The following is a 16,026-nucleotide window of genomic DNA, read 5'->3' on the forward strand; positions in this document are numbered from 1 at the left end:
GAGACTGTGTTGAAATGGCAGAGCTAATCGCATGCAGGGCTGAAACAATGGAGGCCGAGTAACACGTCTCAGCCCCCTTCACCCCCTGCTAATCTCTGCTTCATCCACTTCAATGATAAACTAAACCTAATACAAAACATGCACTCCTCCTGCTCATCATGGCCACACGCCTTTCCAACGAAAAAACAACACCCATTTTCTTACAAAGTTTGTGTTTGTGTGTATAAGTAAACAGACCTATATCTATTCATTAGGGAACACCCATATGTTGTAATAAAAATAGTCCATGCACTCACACATTTAAAAAGCCTTTATTTATAGGGCTATATTTAAAACACTATATGTTGTATACTTTGGTTTTGGTTGCTTTGGATTTGTTTCAAATCAGTTTGTTTCTGATAGTGTATGAGCAATGCTGTCTGAAAAGCCTAAATCAAGTATTTTTAAAGGGTACTGCCCCAGTGAAAGCTGGGGTACATATTGTGTCCTTTTTGTCTAACTGTAATTATTTTTTGTAGGAACTGTGTTTATGACAATATCTTGACTAAACTCGTGTTGTGCAGTGGTAAAGGGATTGGCGTATACCTCATCTTTAGCCCTTGGAGTGCTTGGTTCCCCATGAAATATTAATCATGGTTACGCCTCTGTACAACATTTTCTCTTGTCCCAGAATGTGGATATTAGGATTTAATCTCCTCTGCACTCTTCTATAAGCAACCACAATAACAAAAAGGAATGACAACCTTTAATGAAATGCTTTTGTATGTGTCATGTGTTTAATGATTTTACCTGAGATGTGTGGTATTGTTTTTCTTGTAAAGGTAATCCTTCAGAACATCTAGAAGGGTGTAACTGTGTGTTAGCGTGAGAAGTGTTAGTGTCTCTCTGCACTGACTTGAGTTCAGTAAATTATATATGACCTTTAATCATAGTGTGGTCCTTGTATACTTCTCTCAGACAGTTTGACCAACAAAGTGTATAGTGAGGACCTGTCTGTATGTGCAGGTCAGGAATATTTTTTCTTCGTTTTTTGGAAAGAAAAATACACTGGACGGTCTTTTAAACAGTAATACATCTCTGTATTAGAAAAGTGATAAACAATTTCTGTGCATTGCTTTACCTACAAAATTTAAATGCATGAAATATACACCCCAGCGCTTTTTGTAGTGTATTCAGAAAGTATTCAGACCCCCTTCACTTTTTTCAGTTTTGTTAAGTTGCAACATCATATTACATTAACTATCATTAACATTAATTTTTCCTCATTAAACAAGTAACAAGTTAAAAAAAAGTGAAGGAGGTTTGAATAGTTGACTGTCAGAAAAAAAAGGCACAAAAGAGGTAAAACAGTAGACCTTTTCTGTCAAAGATTAATTTTTGTATCTGAGTACACAACACATTGAAATGTTGTACCTTTTGGGGTACAATCAGTGTTGGGGGTAACGCATTACAAGTAACGTGCATTATGTACGTAGTAATATTACTTTTCTGAAGTAACCAATAAAGTAACGCATTACTTTTTAAATACACATTCATATTTGAGTAACTTTTTTAAAAAAGTAATGCAAGTTACTTTTTTAGTTTAATTAATTCAATTAAAAAATATGTACTGAATTAAACTAAATGTAGTCACATGCACTCTATGCGTACACACCTCAGCGGGAACAGTTTGAATCAAAAACTGAGATTGCAGACTAGAGCTCAAAATTTTTGTGATGAAATATGCAATTTCTGAATGCAGAACTTTTCAGTCATAAAAACATCTGCAAGGCCTGAAAGAGATCAAGCCTCAGCCAAGAAAAAATAACGCAAAAGTAACTAAAAAGTAACGTAAGCATTACTTTCCATGAAAAGGTACTAAGTACAATATTTAAACTTAATATTGTAATGCATTACTTTTAAAAGTAACTTTCCCCAACACTGGGTACAATATTATACCTTAAGGACCTATCAGAGATGGGAAGTAACAAAGTACAAATACTTCTTTACTGTAGGCCTTCTTGGGTAGATTTTTCTGGTATCTGTACTTTACTTCAGTATTTATTTTTCTGACAACTTTTTACTTTTACTCCTTACATTTTCCACAAATATCTGTACTTTTTACTTCTTACATTTTTAAACCAGGCTTGTTATTTTAGTTTTAATCTCTATTTTTTTTTATTTAAAAAGTCAGGTTGGGAGATTTATCTTTTCTCACGCGATCTCTCCCTCCCCCTGCCCCAGAGCATGTCCGCAAGCAGTGGCGGCTGGTGATTTCTTTTTCAAGGGCGAAGCTGGTCACAACATGTATGTAGCATGTGGGTCGTCATTTCAAAAGATGTTTTTGGCGTGCGTGTCATGTAAACTGCATGATGTCAAAATACAAGCCTGCTGCAGATGCTTTGAATGAGTTTATGATAAAAGAGACGCTCGTGTTTGTTAGATACTCGTTAAATCTTATATTTAATTAGAGTTTAGGGTTAAGTTAGTGTGTTGGGAGTATTTCGTGATCGTCTCTTTTATCATAAAGCCTTTCGATGCGTGTGCAGCAGGCTCGTATTTTGACATGACCAGTGATGCACATGGTTCACATGACGCAAACAACACATATTTTGAAATTACAAGCAACAGATATAACACCCTGAACACATATTTTGAATTTGCCCCCCTCAGAAGAGAAGTCACCGGCCGCCACTGTCCACATGTCTTACGCTTAAAACAAACACCATCTAACTGTGTATTTTGAAAGTTTATTCATTAGACTAAAATAAGACATGAACAAAATAAACCATAATTGAAAAACTTCATGAAAAAAAGTATCCTTAGTAACTTTATAATTTTGTAGTTAATGCTAAAGAAGACCATGGTCTCTGTTTGACTTTGAACTGATTGTTTTGTAGAAATTTGTTGAGTATGAAACAATTTTATGGGGAATTAAAATAAATTGGTAAGGAAGTCAGTGTTGTCTCAAAGGGTTAGTTCACCCAAAAAATGAAAATTCTGTCATCATTAATCACTCTCATACAAACCTGTCTACATTTCTGGGTTCTGAATGGCATGAAGGAAGTTATTTTGAGGAATGTTTGTAACCAAACCGTTCGTAACGCGAAGCTTTTACACCGCGGGTGTGCATTATTTTTCGAATAATTCAAAGAATCAGGGTCAATTATTCGGCTTTTATACCACGGGTCTGTTGAATGCTGCATTCTGATTGGCTGAGAAATGTTCTATGGGTGTTGATTATTTTTCTGTAAACCGCACACCTTACTTTTCAAATGTCTTAAAAATAGGCACCAGAGCAATGCCCGTGGCAACCGTGGTACAAGCGGAACAATTGACTCCGGTCCCTTGAATTATTTGAAAATAATGCACACCTGCGGTGTAATTACCACCTTGGTGTGCATTATTTTCTTATAATTCAATGGCCCGTCGTCAATTATTCCTTACATACCACAGTTACCACAAAAATGCTCTGGTGCCTATTTTTAAGACATTTGACAAGTAAGGTGTGCGGTTTACAGAAAAATAATCAACACCCATAGAACATTTCTCAGCCAATCAGAATGCAGCATTCAACAGGCCCGTGGTATAATATATAATACACTTTATATGCTACTAAGATTCTGTCTGCTTCTACTAGTAAAAATGTAACTTAACTGGTACTTTTGGCAGCTACCCAAAGCACACTTTGCAGACATACCATCGACCTTAACTAACCTTAACTATACATTTTACATTTCTCCCAAGCCAATCAATTATTTATGATCTTTTTCCTAAGTCTAGTTCTCTAGTTGTAGTTCTCTCAATATAGACTTTTCAGTCATAGTACCTAAAATACCTTTAGCTGCATTCAGATTAGTAGCAACTAGACGCTCTCTCATCGATTTCAATGGAAGCTTTCTGACTTCCTGCGACACGAGCGACAGTAACCGTTGGCGACTGGATGGGGTGTGTCCAGTCCCGCAACAAAGTTGAGAAATGTTTCTTTCGGGAGCGACTACCAATGAGAATGAAGCAGTGGAGTTCAGGTCATCCGTCTCTCGTCAGTTACTGGAGTTGACGTTACTCATTTGTTTATGAAAACCAGATATAGAAACACCTCTTTTGAAAGAGACGAGCGACACACAGCAACAAAGCGCTTATAATGTAAATGTACCTTTAGGGGGCGTGCACACCCAAGCTTTTACGCGTATGTTATTAATTGTTTCCAATGGAAGTGTAGCGCCAGCAGCTGGAGGTTTTTTCCGTGCTGAAAGCCAGCGCTTTGCGTTATTTCCACGCTCAGCGCTGATATTCAGTAATATTCAACTTTGAGTGAAAAGCTCAGTCAATGTCAGTTCTCACACGGCCGTTCAATCACAGTGGAGGAGGGGCGGGACAAATATCACAAAAACCAACCGGTGCATCGTAAACAAAGCAGAAGCATCACAGCAACCAAAGTGCTCAGCTGAAGAACGCTGGCAGCTGGCTGAAAAAAGCTGGCAGTAGGCGTCCGCCTGGGCCTTTCAGCCGCATTTAAAATCTTGTGCACACCCCCTTACAGAGCCTGACTTGCAAGTGACCCTGTTTCCATATTTAGTCCTTATCAACTCTTTCTGGCCTTGTTTGTTTCCTGCACTGTGTCTCTCAGACTAAACATCTGGGGGAACTACAGTAATGCACTCATTAGGGCTTTTCACACCTGAAATTGTTAACCCTGGGTTATTCTAAACCCAGGGTTAACGGAATCCTGGGTTATTTTTTTCATGTTTCACACTGTTCAAACTTAACCAGGGGTTAAGAGATAACCCTGGGTATTCATAATTTGACGTTTCACACTGTGCATTCCTAAACCCTGGGTCAGGAGTCTCCAACCCAGTTTCAACACACCTGTCTGTAATTATCAAGCCTTGATTAGCTACTCCAGCTGTGTTTAATTCGAATCATAACATTCTAACCCTGCTTCGTTTCACACTGCATGCGTTTGGCACCACAATGCAGGGTTAACACCACAAATGCGGTGCTAACCCTGCTCCAGAGCAGGGTTTCTTAACCCTGGGTAAAAAGCGGTGCTAACACCGCTTTCAAATTACAGGTGTGAAACGCTCCTTAACCCAGGGTTAAAAGCGGGGTTTAGAATGAAGATAACCCAGGGTTAAGCGCAGTGTGAAAACCCCTATTCAGAGAGAAATCCCACTAGACTGTGACAGCTGAAAAACAAATGCGTTAAGGACAATATATTTACAGTACAACTGCTTAAAAACATTCTGATATCATTATGTACTGAACCATTACAAGCAGTTTCATATAGTAGAGTTTTGATTAGTTTATTGTAGTTATCAGCACATTCATCTAAATGTATCTTAGTCATTTAATCCTTTCAATCAGGTTCTCTAGAAGGGTGTGACGGTGTGTTATGGCGTGAGAACTCGCTTGAGTGTCTTTGCAATGCTTCTGTTCATAAGGAATGATGTATAAGTTATTGTTTACATTAAATGACAATTCTTTGGGGTTTACTTTAACATTCCAGCGTAACATTTTTAGTCTGCTAATGCAGTGGGGTCCATATATGTGAGACATATTGTTCTTGTTATTCTTGTAAGCATTTTAACAAATGTAAGAACATTTTATGAAAATATTTTAAATCAATATTGTCTCCAGGGAAAAATGTGTGTAACAAGCAGGACATTGTACCGTATATCTAGCCAACTGTTATTGCAAAAAAACTTCAGGGTGATACAAGATCTCTTTGCTCTTTAAATGTACTCGAGCTTACTCGGTTTATTTTACAACAACAAATAGTTGGGTGATTCTCACGAAAACTTGGTTTTAAAAATGTCAAGCATGAAAATGTAAAAATTGCTTAAATTTACTTTTTTTCCCACCAGACATTGAAAAACAAAGTCTAAAGTAAATGGGAACATTAATTTAAAAACTTGTACTTATCATTTAACACTTTTTGTAACATAATTTTAAAAATTAGTTCTAAAAAATCTCATTACCGCAACAGTCAGAAAACATCAACACTGACATATTTTCAAAATGTCATGACAAACCTGAAAGAACATAATTTGGAGATTCTGCACATGCATTTAAAATCAAAGTATTATGCTTCTATTAATTAAATTAACATTTAATAAGCATCTGTTGCGGTAATGATAATCAAAATGTCGTGTAAGGATTCTGACGAGACAATATTTCAAATTAACTGTAAAAAAATGATCTTACCTGGTAGCCATCTTGAAGTAACTGGTCCATGTGCTTGGTCACTCAAAATCAAACTTTATTAAAATTCTGTATGTGTGCTTAAACTGTTCTCAAAAAGTGTTGCGGAGGATGAGAACATCAGGCATGGACACATCATTTTCCTAATTTTTCTTCATTATTATTATACATGAATATTCAGTAAATATTTTTTCTGTCACCTAAAGTAGTCTAGCAAAACATCCATTTATTTTTTTTCTTAATATTTTTGTGTTAATTTGATTAAATTACAACATAACGCATGTTCAAACACAGCCGGACACATTGCGGTAATGAGAATTTCAGCAGAAAATGAGATAAAATTTCCAATTATAAATTCTTATGTTGAAATCACACATTGTGCAAGGTAGAACACAGTATTGTGTTAATTCTGATGCTTTTTAATGTTACTATATTACACATTTTAAAGCTAGAATCATTAGTGCCGTGGTGTTTCAATGGTTTCGTGAGAATCACCCAGTTGGTTGTACAGTATCCCTTACTTAATAAATACAGGTATATAGCTCCAGGCAAAAACAATATAGAGATCAAATAGGCCATCAAGCTAAAACTGTTTACCACTCTTAAAAACTTGCATGTTAAAAAGTAAATAACTGTAGGCTATATTGTACATTTTATTAGGTTTACTAGGCTAAAATGGATTAGCTCTTCGTTCCTTATACGTCCAAACAACACCCCACAAAGACACAAACTCAGTGTATTTTAGAGGAAAAGAAAGGAAGACTTTGCTCTTTGTTCCTCTAGCCATGGACAAATGGCTCAAATGTAATTTGACTGTCCCGGAGAGGCGGCCATGGCTCCAAAAACAAGACACCGTACAGCTTTCCACAAAGAGCGCAATAGAGATAGAAAGGGTCTCTTATAGGTATCTTGTTCAGGCTGGTCCTGAGGGTGACATCTATAGAATCAGCTCTACAAAACTTTTGAGGAGGTATTTTGGGGTACTTTTCATAATGAACTAGATGTCTGCTGCAGCTAAGTCTGATGATTGTAATTCATTGGAATGGTGAAAGAGAGAGAGATGTTGTTAAGAAAGCAATATTTTAGGACTCGGGTATTACACAGCATCCATTCACGTGGATTTTCCTATTTACTGTCGGCTATACACTCACCTAAAGGATTAGGAACACCATACTAATACTGTGTTTGACCCCCTTTCGCCTTCAGAACTGCCTTAATTCTATGTGGCATTGATTCAACAAGGTCCTGAAAGCATTCTTTAGAAATGTTGGCTCATATTGATAGGATTGCAGTTGATGGAGATTTGTGGGATGCACATCCAGGGCACGAAGCTCCCGTTCCAACACATCCCAAAGATGCTCTATTGGGTTGAGATCTGGTGACTGTGGGGGTCATTTTAGCACAGTGAACTCATTGTCATGTTCAAGAAACCAATTTGAAATGATTCGAGCTTTGTGACATGGTGCAGTATCCTGCTGGAAGTAGCAATCAGAGGATGGGTACATGGTGGTCATAAAGGGATGGACATGGTCAGAAACAATGCTCAGGTAGGCCGAGGCATTTAAATGATGCCCAATTGGCACTAAGGGGCCGAAAGTGTGCCAAGAAAACATCCCCCACACCATTACACCACCACCAGCAGCCTGCACAGTGGTAATAAGGCATGATGGATCCATGTTCTCATTCCGTTTACGCCACATTCTGACTCTACCATCTGAATGTCTCAACAGATATCGAGACTCATCAGGCCAGGCAACATTTTCAAGTCTTTAACTGTACAATTTTGGTGAACTTTTGCAAATTGTAGCTTTTTTCCCTATTTGTAGTGGAGATGAGTGATACCTGGTGGGGTCTTCTGCTGTTGTAGCCCATCCGCCTCAAGATTGTGCGTGTTGTGGCTTCACAAATGCTTTGCTGCATACCTTGGTTGTAACGAGTGGTTATTTCAGTCAAAGTTGCTCTTCTATCAGCTTGAATCAGTCGGCCCATTCTTATCTCTGACCTTTAGCATCAACAAGGCATTTTCGCTCACAGGACTGCCGCATACTGGATGTTTTTCTCTTTTCACACCATTCTTTGTAAACCCTAGAAATGGTTGTGCGTGAAAATCCCAGTAACTGTCGTCTGGCACCAACAACCATGCCACGCTCAGAATTGCTTAAATCATCTTTCTTTCCTATTCTGACATTCAGTTTGGAGTTCAGGAGATTGTCTTGACCAGGACCACACCCCTAAATGCATTGAAGCAACTGCCATGTGATTGGTTGATTAGATAATTGCATTAATGAGAAATTGAACAGGTGTTCCTAATAATCCTTTAGGTGATTGTATAAACTCTATACAAGTCTAGTCTCAATATGCAATATAATTTTGGGGCAAGCAGGGAGCATTCATATTACTATATTATTTCATTGTTCCAATACAGTTCTAGAGACCTGTAGTGAAGCCAAATTTAAGTTGGTATACTGATATACATGGTGGCCAAATATCTTACTAAAGAGATGTCTGTCTACAGTATATTAATGATAATTGTTTGAGAAGTTAAAAAAATTATATAATGCCATGCAATCATAAAAACTCATGTTTAAACATATAATTCATGGGCATGTTTGAATTCCTATGATTTTACTAATTGATTTTTTACCTACTGAACTTGACCTGTACATTATGATTACAGATTTGCAGTATATGAATGTACATCCATCTTTGAGCACATCTGACTTCTAGCACGTAATGTGAAAGAGAGCAGCAGAAATGATAAAGGGCTGTTTAGCAGCTGCTCCATTGAGGAGGTCAAAAGTAGCAAGCTACTTGGTTACGTGTTAGAAAACATGAATGCTGAATGTGAATGCAGATCACCACAGAAATAATGATGACTACGCCTGCAGCTGTGGCTTATAGGACTGCCTGAAAATGTTAGAACCTTTCTCCCTTTAGGGAATAATTTGCACGTTATGAAGATTATTTAACTAAGTTTGGGAGAAGCATGGTCATGTGATTCAACCAATCAGCGCGAGGAGGTGCCTATAAATAGCAGCCCCTCACCTCTGTCCCGAGACAGTTTTTGCAGAATCCCTCCTCCACCCCATCACCTCACTCTCAGCTACAACCCCAAATCAGAAAAAGTTGGGACACTGTAGAAATTGTGAGTAAAAAAGGAATGGAATAATTTACTAATCTCATAAACTTATATTTTATTTGCAATAGAATATAAATAACATATCAAATGTTGAAAGTGAGACATTTTGAAATGTCATGCCAAATATTGCTTCATTTTGGATTTCATGAGAGCTAAACATTTCAAAAAAAGTTGGGACAGGTAGCAATAAGAGGCCAGAAAATTTATAGGAACAGCTTAAGGACTAATTGGCAACATGATTGGGTATAAAAAAGCCTCTCAGAGTGGCAGTGTCTGTCAGAAGTCAAGATGGGCAGAGAATCACCAATTCCCCACCAATTTTCGGAGTTTCTCAGAGAAAAATTGCAAAGAGTTTGAAGTTATCATCATCTACAGTGCATATTATCATCCAAAGATTCAGAGAATCTGGAACAATCTCTGTGCGTAAGGGTCAAGGCTGGAAAACCATACTTGATGCCCGTCATCTTCGGGCCCTTAGATGGCACTGCATCATATACAGGAATGCTACTGTAATGGAAATCACAACATGGACTCAGGAATACTTCCAGAAAACATTGTCGGTACAATCCACCGTGCCATTCGCCATTGCCAGTAAAAACTCTATAGGTCAAATAAGAAGCCATATCTAAACATGACCCAAAAGTACAGGCCTTTTCTCTTGGCAAGGCTCATTTAAAATGGACTTTGGCAAAGTGGAAAACTGTTCTGTGGTAAGATGAATCAAAATGTGAATTTTTTGTTTTTTTTTGAAAACTGGGACGCCATTTCATCTGGACTAAAGAGGACAAGGACAACCCAAGTTGTTATTAGCGCTCATTTCAGAAACCGGCATCTCTGATGGTTTGGGGTTGCATGAGTGCGTGTGGCATGGGCAGCTTACACATCTGGAAAGGCACCATCAATGCTGAAAGATTTATCCAAGTTCTAAAACAAAATATGCTCCCATTTAGACGTCGTCTCTTTCAGTGAAGACCTTGCATTTTCCAACATGACAATGCCAGACCACATACTGCATCAATTACAACGTCAAGACTGCGTAGAAGAGGACCCGAGTACTGAAATGGCCAGCCTGCAGTCCAGATCTTTCACCCACAGAAAACATTTGTCGCTTCATAAAGAGGACGATGCGACAAAGAAGACCTAAAACAGTTGAGCAACTAGAAGCCTGTTTTAGACAAGAATGAGACAACATTCCTATTCCTAAACATTGGTCCTCCTCCAGCTGTTCCTTATATGCACATTTAACTTTTCTGGCCTCTTATTGCTACCTGTTCCAACATTTTTTGGAATGTGTAGCTCTCATGAAATCCAAAATGAGGCAATATTTGGCATGACATTTCAAAATGTCTCACTTTCAACATTTGATATGTTATTTATATTCTATTATAAATAAAATATAAGTTTATGAGATTATTAAACTATTCCATTTCTTTTTTACTCACAACTTCTACACTGTCCCAACTTTTTCTGATTTGGGGTTGTAGTTTCATCTATTCCATTTAAAGAGGGGGGAGTACTCTGGGTTCAGGCTAAAATTCCAAGCTCGGAGCCCTCCCTTCGGACAGCACGCCAAATATGCTTTATTTCATTTCCTATCGATTACATGGTAATGCGAACTCATAAATAGTATTTAAATGTAGGTTTTTTTTCAGTCGAAAGGCCTATCTGGTTCTTTCTGCAAGGTTTAAAAGTTTCGAAAGGCTTAAAACAGTCCAGTATTGCTTAATACTGAGTATTAAAAAAATATTGAGCGTCTGGACTGAGGGGCTGAGGGATTTGAATGTTAATAACCATAAAAGTAAAACATTACGCTACAGAACATTTAGAAAAATACAACCAAACGACGATCACAGCACAGAGCTCAGCTAAATGCACATTATGGTGTAATTCATCATGGCTGGACGAGTCTTGAACACAGCTGAAATGGAAAGTGCACACAAAATGGAAAGTATCACAATATGCACTGTAATGTAAAATCCGAGCCCAGAGAATGCTGAACTCACTGCTAACATTAAAGGTGTGTACTGCTTTGCACAACCCCCCTTGATGCAGTTGCTAAGCAACCCATTTATCACCAGTATGACCAAACTAGTAGACTATCTCATTTACTAGCACCACCTCAATCTCAAATATGTCAATATTAGTGCATTATTCACACTGACAGCTGTGGGGAAACTCTTGTGCACCTCAAGGAATTACAAATAATTAAAATGTCCACTGCAACCTTAAATGGATTGGATATGACGTAGCCTGCTAGACAAAGCATTGGAAGTGTCTCGTTGGGAAAATGGCATGTTTATTTGTTTATTTCGTATTGTTGAAAGCTGTTTCAGGTAAAGTTAGCATATCCAGTGCATTTTAAGTGAGCGTTAATTTATTAAGAGTAAAAATAACGACGAGCGGTGTGGTACAGCTGAGACATGAAGCTGAGGGAGTTCGTCCCTCCAGACGTTATTAGGCTACATGGAGGCGCACTTCCGTCCCGCATAATTCGGTTTAGGGGAGCAGGTGCAGGGAAAGGGACTAAAGCATCATCTCAGATAAAGCAATAGATTTTATTTCACCGTAGCCTTGAATTTCTATACACAAATACCGGGTCGGAAGATGGTAGCAAAACAACGAATCCGAATGGCAAACGAGAAGCACAGTAAAAACATCACTCAGAGGGGGAACGTGGCGAAGACACTGGTAAGATTGACATTTGTCGTCGGAATGAACGCATGGTTATCATAATGATAAGATAATTTGATAAATATGGGTGGGGTATGAGGTGTCATTGCATTTTTTCGAGGTTAGGCTATTGTGACAGGCATGTCGGGAGTCGATCACCATTTTCTTAACGCCTCATATAAATGCGCTTTATTGCCGGTAATTTTCCTCACATAACGCTTTCAGTTTACATGTAGGCTATTGTGACGACAATATGTTTTACATAAAAGCAGATGCCTCTTACTATCTGCTTTATGAGTCAACTAACATATCGATCTGTCCCGTTTCCATGGTCACAGCACGCGTAAAAAAGATGGAAGATGTAACCTGACCATTGGTGACCAGAACTTATTAATGTCCTGACCAGTTCAGATTATTCTTTGATATGGTCTCACCTTCTCATGTATATCATGTTTTATGTGGCACATATTTTTATGATAAGTCAATACATGATGAGGTGAAGTGTCTGCCATTACATTAGGAATAAACCAGGAGAAGCCATATCCATGTACATAGATGCAAACCTTTGACTTGCTCTGTTTCAGAGACCACAAGAGGAGAAATATCCGGTGGGACCATGGCTTTTGGCACTTTTTGTATTTGTTGTTTGTGGATCAGGTAATAATAGGCATATTTAAAATTATGTAATATTTAGTTTTATTACACCATCTCTACATCTGGAATAAATAAACTGATAAACATTTCTTCTTTTCAGCTATCTTTCAGATCATTCAAAGCATTCGAATGGGAATGTGAATCCCAGAATTCTTCATATACTGTATCCTGGACTACATCTGAAGGAGATTTGTGGGGGTTTGGATACAATCCGACAGAGAATCTGGAGAGTTGAAATATTCGTTGTGGGTCATGTATGCCAAGGATCTTGATCTACTATGTGTTTAATACTACATGACATTGTCCCACATGTTTACAGTGTGCCTGGGAACAAATACTTTTCTACAATTGTTGTCGTTGTTGATTCCACACATCTTTCGCTTTTATCATATGTGATCACCAGTTACGTACGTTATTTATCTATTTAACTGTGTTTGCGTGAACATTTTAAAATAAACGTCAAACACATTTTTGATAGTGGCTCATACAGGTTCTGCTTTTCAGAACCTGTTCTTCGATCTGTGTTCCTTTAGCACATCTTTCCTTTTATACATTTTAATCTTAAATGAAGGATTTCAGAAAATTTTAAAAGACATCCCACTGGAGATGGCTGATGACGACAATCACTGAGCTTTTTAAGTATATGGGTCATCAGGGTTTCCAACGGCACAACGTTAACTATGAGAAAATACTTCAATGTTTAAGTTTTAAATAAGTGTCAGAATAGTAAGATTAATCTTTTAAATACACAATTAAGTCTTGGATGTAGCTTTAATATTAAATAGAAGCAGTAATTGTAGAAACAACGGTTATCTGTTTTATGATTGGAGCTTTACTGTAATTTAAAGGGATAGTTCACCCAAAGGTAATTATTCTGTCATCCTTAAGGGGGTCGCACACCGAACGCGCAGCTCAGCGCCGCGTATCATCTAGCACAACTCAGAGGTATTGTAAACCGGAAGTGCACATTAAATAGCGCGAGCTTAGTCAGATAGCGTCTACTTCAAAATGCAAAATATACGGTAGCAGCCAATGTTAATCGTTAATAATTTGGGACAAATATGATGTTATTTAATGTTAAACTATGTGAGTGGCGCAACAGGGATTTGCGCAACTTCCTGAGTGAAAGCTGGGCGCCGCGGACCTGTCGGCGCCAGTGTGCGTATACTCATAGAAAACAATGCGTTTAATTTTTTTTTTAACGGCGCGGCGCTGAGCTGCGCGTCCGGTGTGCGACCCCCTTTACTCTCACGCTGTTACATTGTTGAATAGGAAGAAAGATATTTTGAATAGTATTTGTAACCGAACCGTTCATGAGCACCATTCACTTCAATAGGATTCTTTTTCCTACTATGGAAGTCAATAAGGGCTCTGATCGATTTGGTTACAAATATTCCTCAAAATATCTTTCATATTGTTCATAAGAACAAAGAAATGTATACAGGTTTGTAACATGAGAGTGAGAAAATTACAGAATTTCCATTTTTGGGTAACTATCCCTTTAATGCGAGATAAACATACAGACAACAGCAAAAAACAGAAACAAATATACTCACCGCATGCCCTTTACAGTTGTTGTCCTACACAATATAAATACTATGTTTCTATGATATATTGCATACCCTGATAAAATTAAGAGATAAACGAATGCATCTGAAAGATTGTTCTCAACAATGTTCACAAACATGACTTTATTGAGAGTTGTGAAGTGCAACTGGCAAGTGCAATTACAGTATTTTACACCTTATCTCCTGGTTTGAGAACATGCACAGAACATAAGCATACCCACTTGTACACAATGCTAAATCTGTCAGCTATATGATAGTCAAGAGTAATTGTAGGTTAAAAGACTGATCCAAAATACCTCACTGTCAAAACTGAAAACAGAAATCATGTGTATAATACTTCAAATCGTGAACAAAGTAGCGTACAGCAGGTGTTAGATGAGTAGTTTTCAATTGTCAGATAAATATCACAAGACTGATCTTGTTTTAACAGCATTAAAAAAGATATCTCCTGGGCAAGCCAACAACTATCTCTCTCTCTATCCTTTATCAACTGTACAACCTATATAGTGTCTCTTTAACCGTTTCGTATCGTATGATAACGCTATTTTACAAAATACTTACACTAATCGTACAATAATATACATCTGCCTGTCCGCCTCGAAATTCAGCTCGGTCATTCTTGCACTGCGCGGATAAGCAGCCTTGAATTTGCAAGAGAAAGAATGAGGATATAAAGCAAAACAGCTCGTCAGTTTACTTCATTCAACTATCATGATTAAACCAATGCAACTATGGAAGTGGTCGTTGCATCGACCTTCCCCATTCCAGATGGGCAGAGCCTCAGTTTCATCACATTCGTCACCGTAAAAGTGCTTGTTAATATAAGCTCGGTCTAAAAAGACCGCAGTCAGCATTTACACTACAAAGGTAAGCAAGACATGAAAAACATTGCTTTAGACACAGGCACAGTGATAGTTTAATATGTCGTGTCCCCTCGGATCGTTTTCCTCCACCTGACAATCCCAGTCCGTGGATTTTGGCAACATCGGACAACAGCCGACTGGATTGTCATCGGGGTGTAAATGAGCTCAGTACAATTATCAAGTTTTGAAAGGTGTGCAAATTTTGTCAGTCTACATGCGAGTAAGACATGTTTGTGCATGAGCTTCCATCTGAGCTTCCTTTACGTTGCGGGCCACTCGTTGCCTTTAACAGGAACATTCATTGTGTGCTATGCCGAGGGTCCGGTGTTTTGTCCCGCGAGTTGGGCCGATGGGGCCGGTGGCTGTGTTCCTTGGGTGGATGAAGGCGGTGAACCACTTTGAACCTGTGCTTGAAACTGTGCAAGTTGCTCTGGACTGGCCAGGTTCTTCAGCAGGTTGTTTTCCTGTTCGAGTTGAGAGTTTCTCTCAATTAGTTCTTTAATCTGTTCCTTTAACACTTCCACCTCCTCCCGAACAGCGTACATCAAGTGACTCTTCACAAGATCCTGAAACAAGAAAACCGACATTTTTTTTAGGCGTCAGCTTCTACGTAACATGCATTGTAAAAAAGAAAAAACATCTGTACATATGATGGCCATTCGTGCCAGTTCCGCCGGACACGCTCCGAACATGTTTCCGGGTTCGTTCTCCGGAAGTCGCGTTGGTCATCAAGGTGTAGCCTCTTATGAAACGGCTGAAATTCCACAAGGGGATTGCATTTGTTCCTCAGACGTTGCACAATAAACGTGACATCTGAATATATTCAGTATAAATCGTGAATGAAAAGTGAGATTCGAACGAATGTCCGTTAGTGAACTAATTGTATACACTATTTATATCGTAATTCGGTCAGAAACGTCAAGATTGTGAGATGAACAAATCGTTTTGG

At 38.3% G+C, this 16,026-nt stretch overlaps 2 protein-coding genes across 5 annotated transcripts in view; one reads left to right on the forward strand and one right to left on the reverse strand.

The window, feature by feature from the left end:
• Nucleotides 1–11,395: 11,395 nt before the first annotated feature.
• Nucleotides 11,396–13,119, forward strand: serp2 (stress-associated endoplasmic reticulum protein family member 2). 2 transcript variants are annotated; one of them, XM_055214613.2, is made up of 4 exons: nt 11,396–11,612; nt 11,892–12,010; nt 12,577–12,649; nt 12,747–13,119. In XM_055214613.2, the coding sequence occupies exons 2-4, from the start codon at nt 11,927–11,929 to the stop codon at nt 12,785–12,787; spliced, it is 198 nt and encodes a 65-aa protein (XP_055070588.1). In that variant the 5' UTR covers nt 11,396–11,612; nt 11,892–11,926; the 3' UTR covers nt 12,788–13,119. The 2 variants fall into 2 exon arrangements, with proteins under 2 accessions (XP_055070588.1, XP_073710904.1); XM_073854803.1 differs by lacking the exon at nt 11,396–11,612 and having other exon boundaries at nt 11,662–12,010.
• Nucleotides 13,120–14,322: 1,203 nt separating this feature from the next.
• tsc22d1 (TSC22 domain family, member 1) overlaps nt 14,323–16,026 on the reverse strand; it is a 65,682-nt gene continuing 63,978 nt past the window's right edge. For all 3 annotated transcript variants that reach the window (XM_055214612.2, XM_073854957.1, XM_073854958.1), the window contains exon 3: nt 14,323–15,643. In XM_055214612.2, coding sequence (XP_055070587.2) covers nt 15,386–15,643 — 258 coding nt within the window. In that variant the 3' untranslated portion in view covers nt 14,323–15,385. The remainder of the gene's footprint in view (nt 15,644–16,026) is intronic.

This window comes from Misgurnus anguillicaudatus, chromosome 17 (assembly GCF_027580225.2).
Source record: "Misgurnus anguillicaudatus chromosome 17, ASM2758022v2, whole genome shotgun sequence".
Taxonomy (NCBI): domain Eukaryota; kingdom Metazoa; phylum Chordata; class Actinopteri; order Cypriniformes; family Cobitidae; genus Misgurnus; species Misgurnus anguillicaudatus.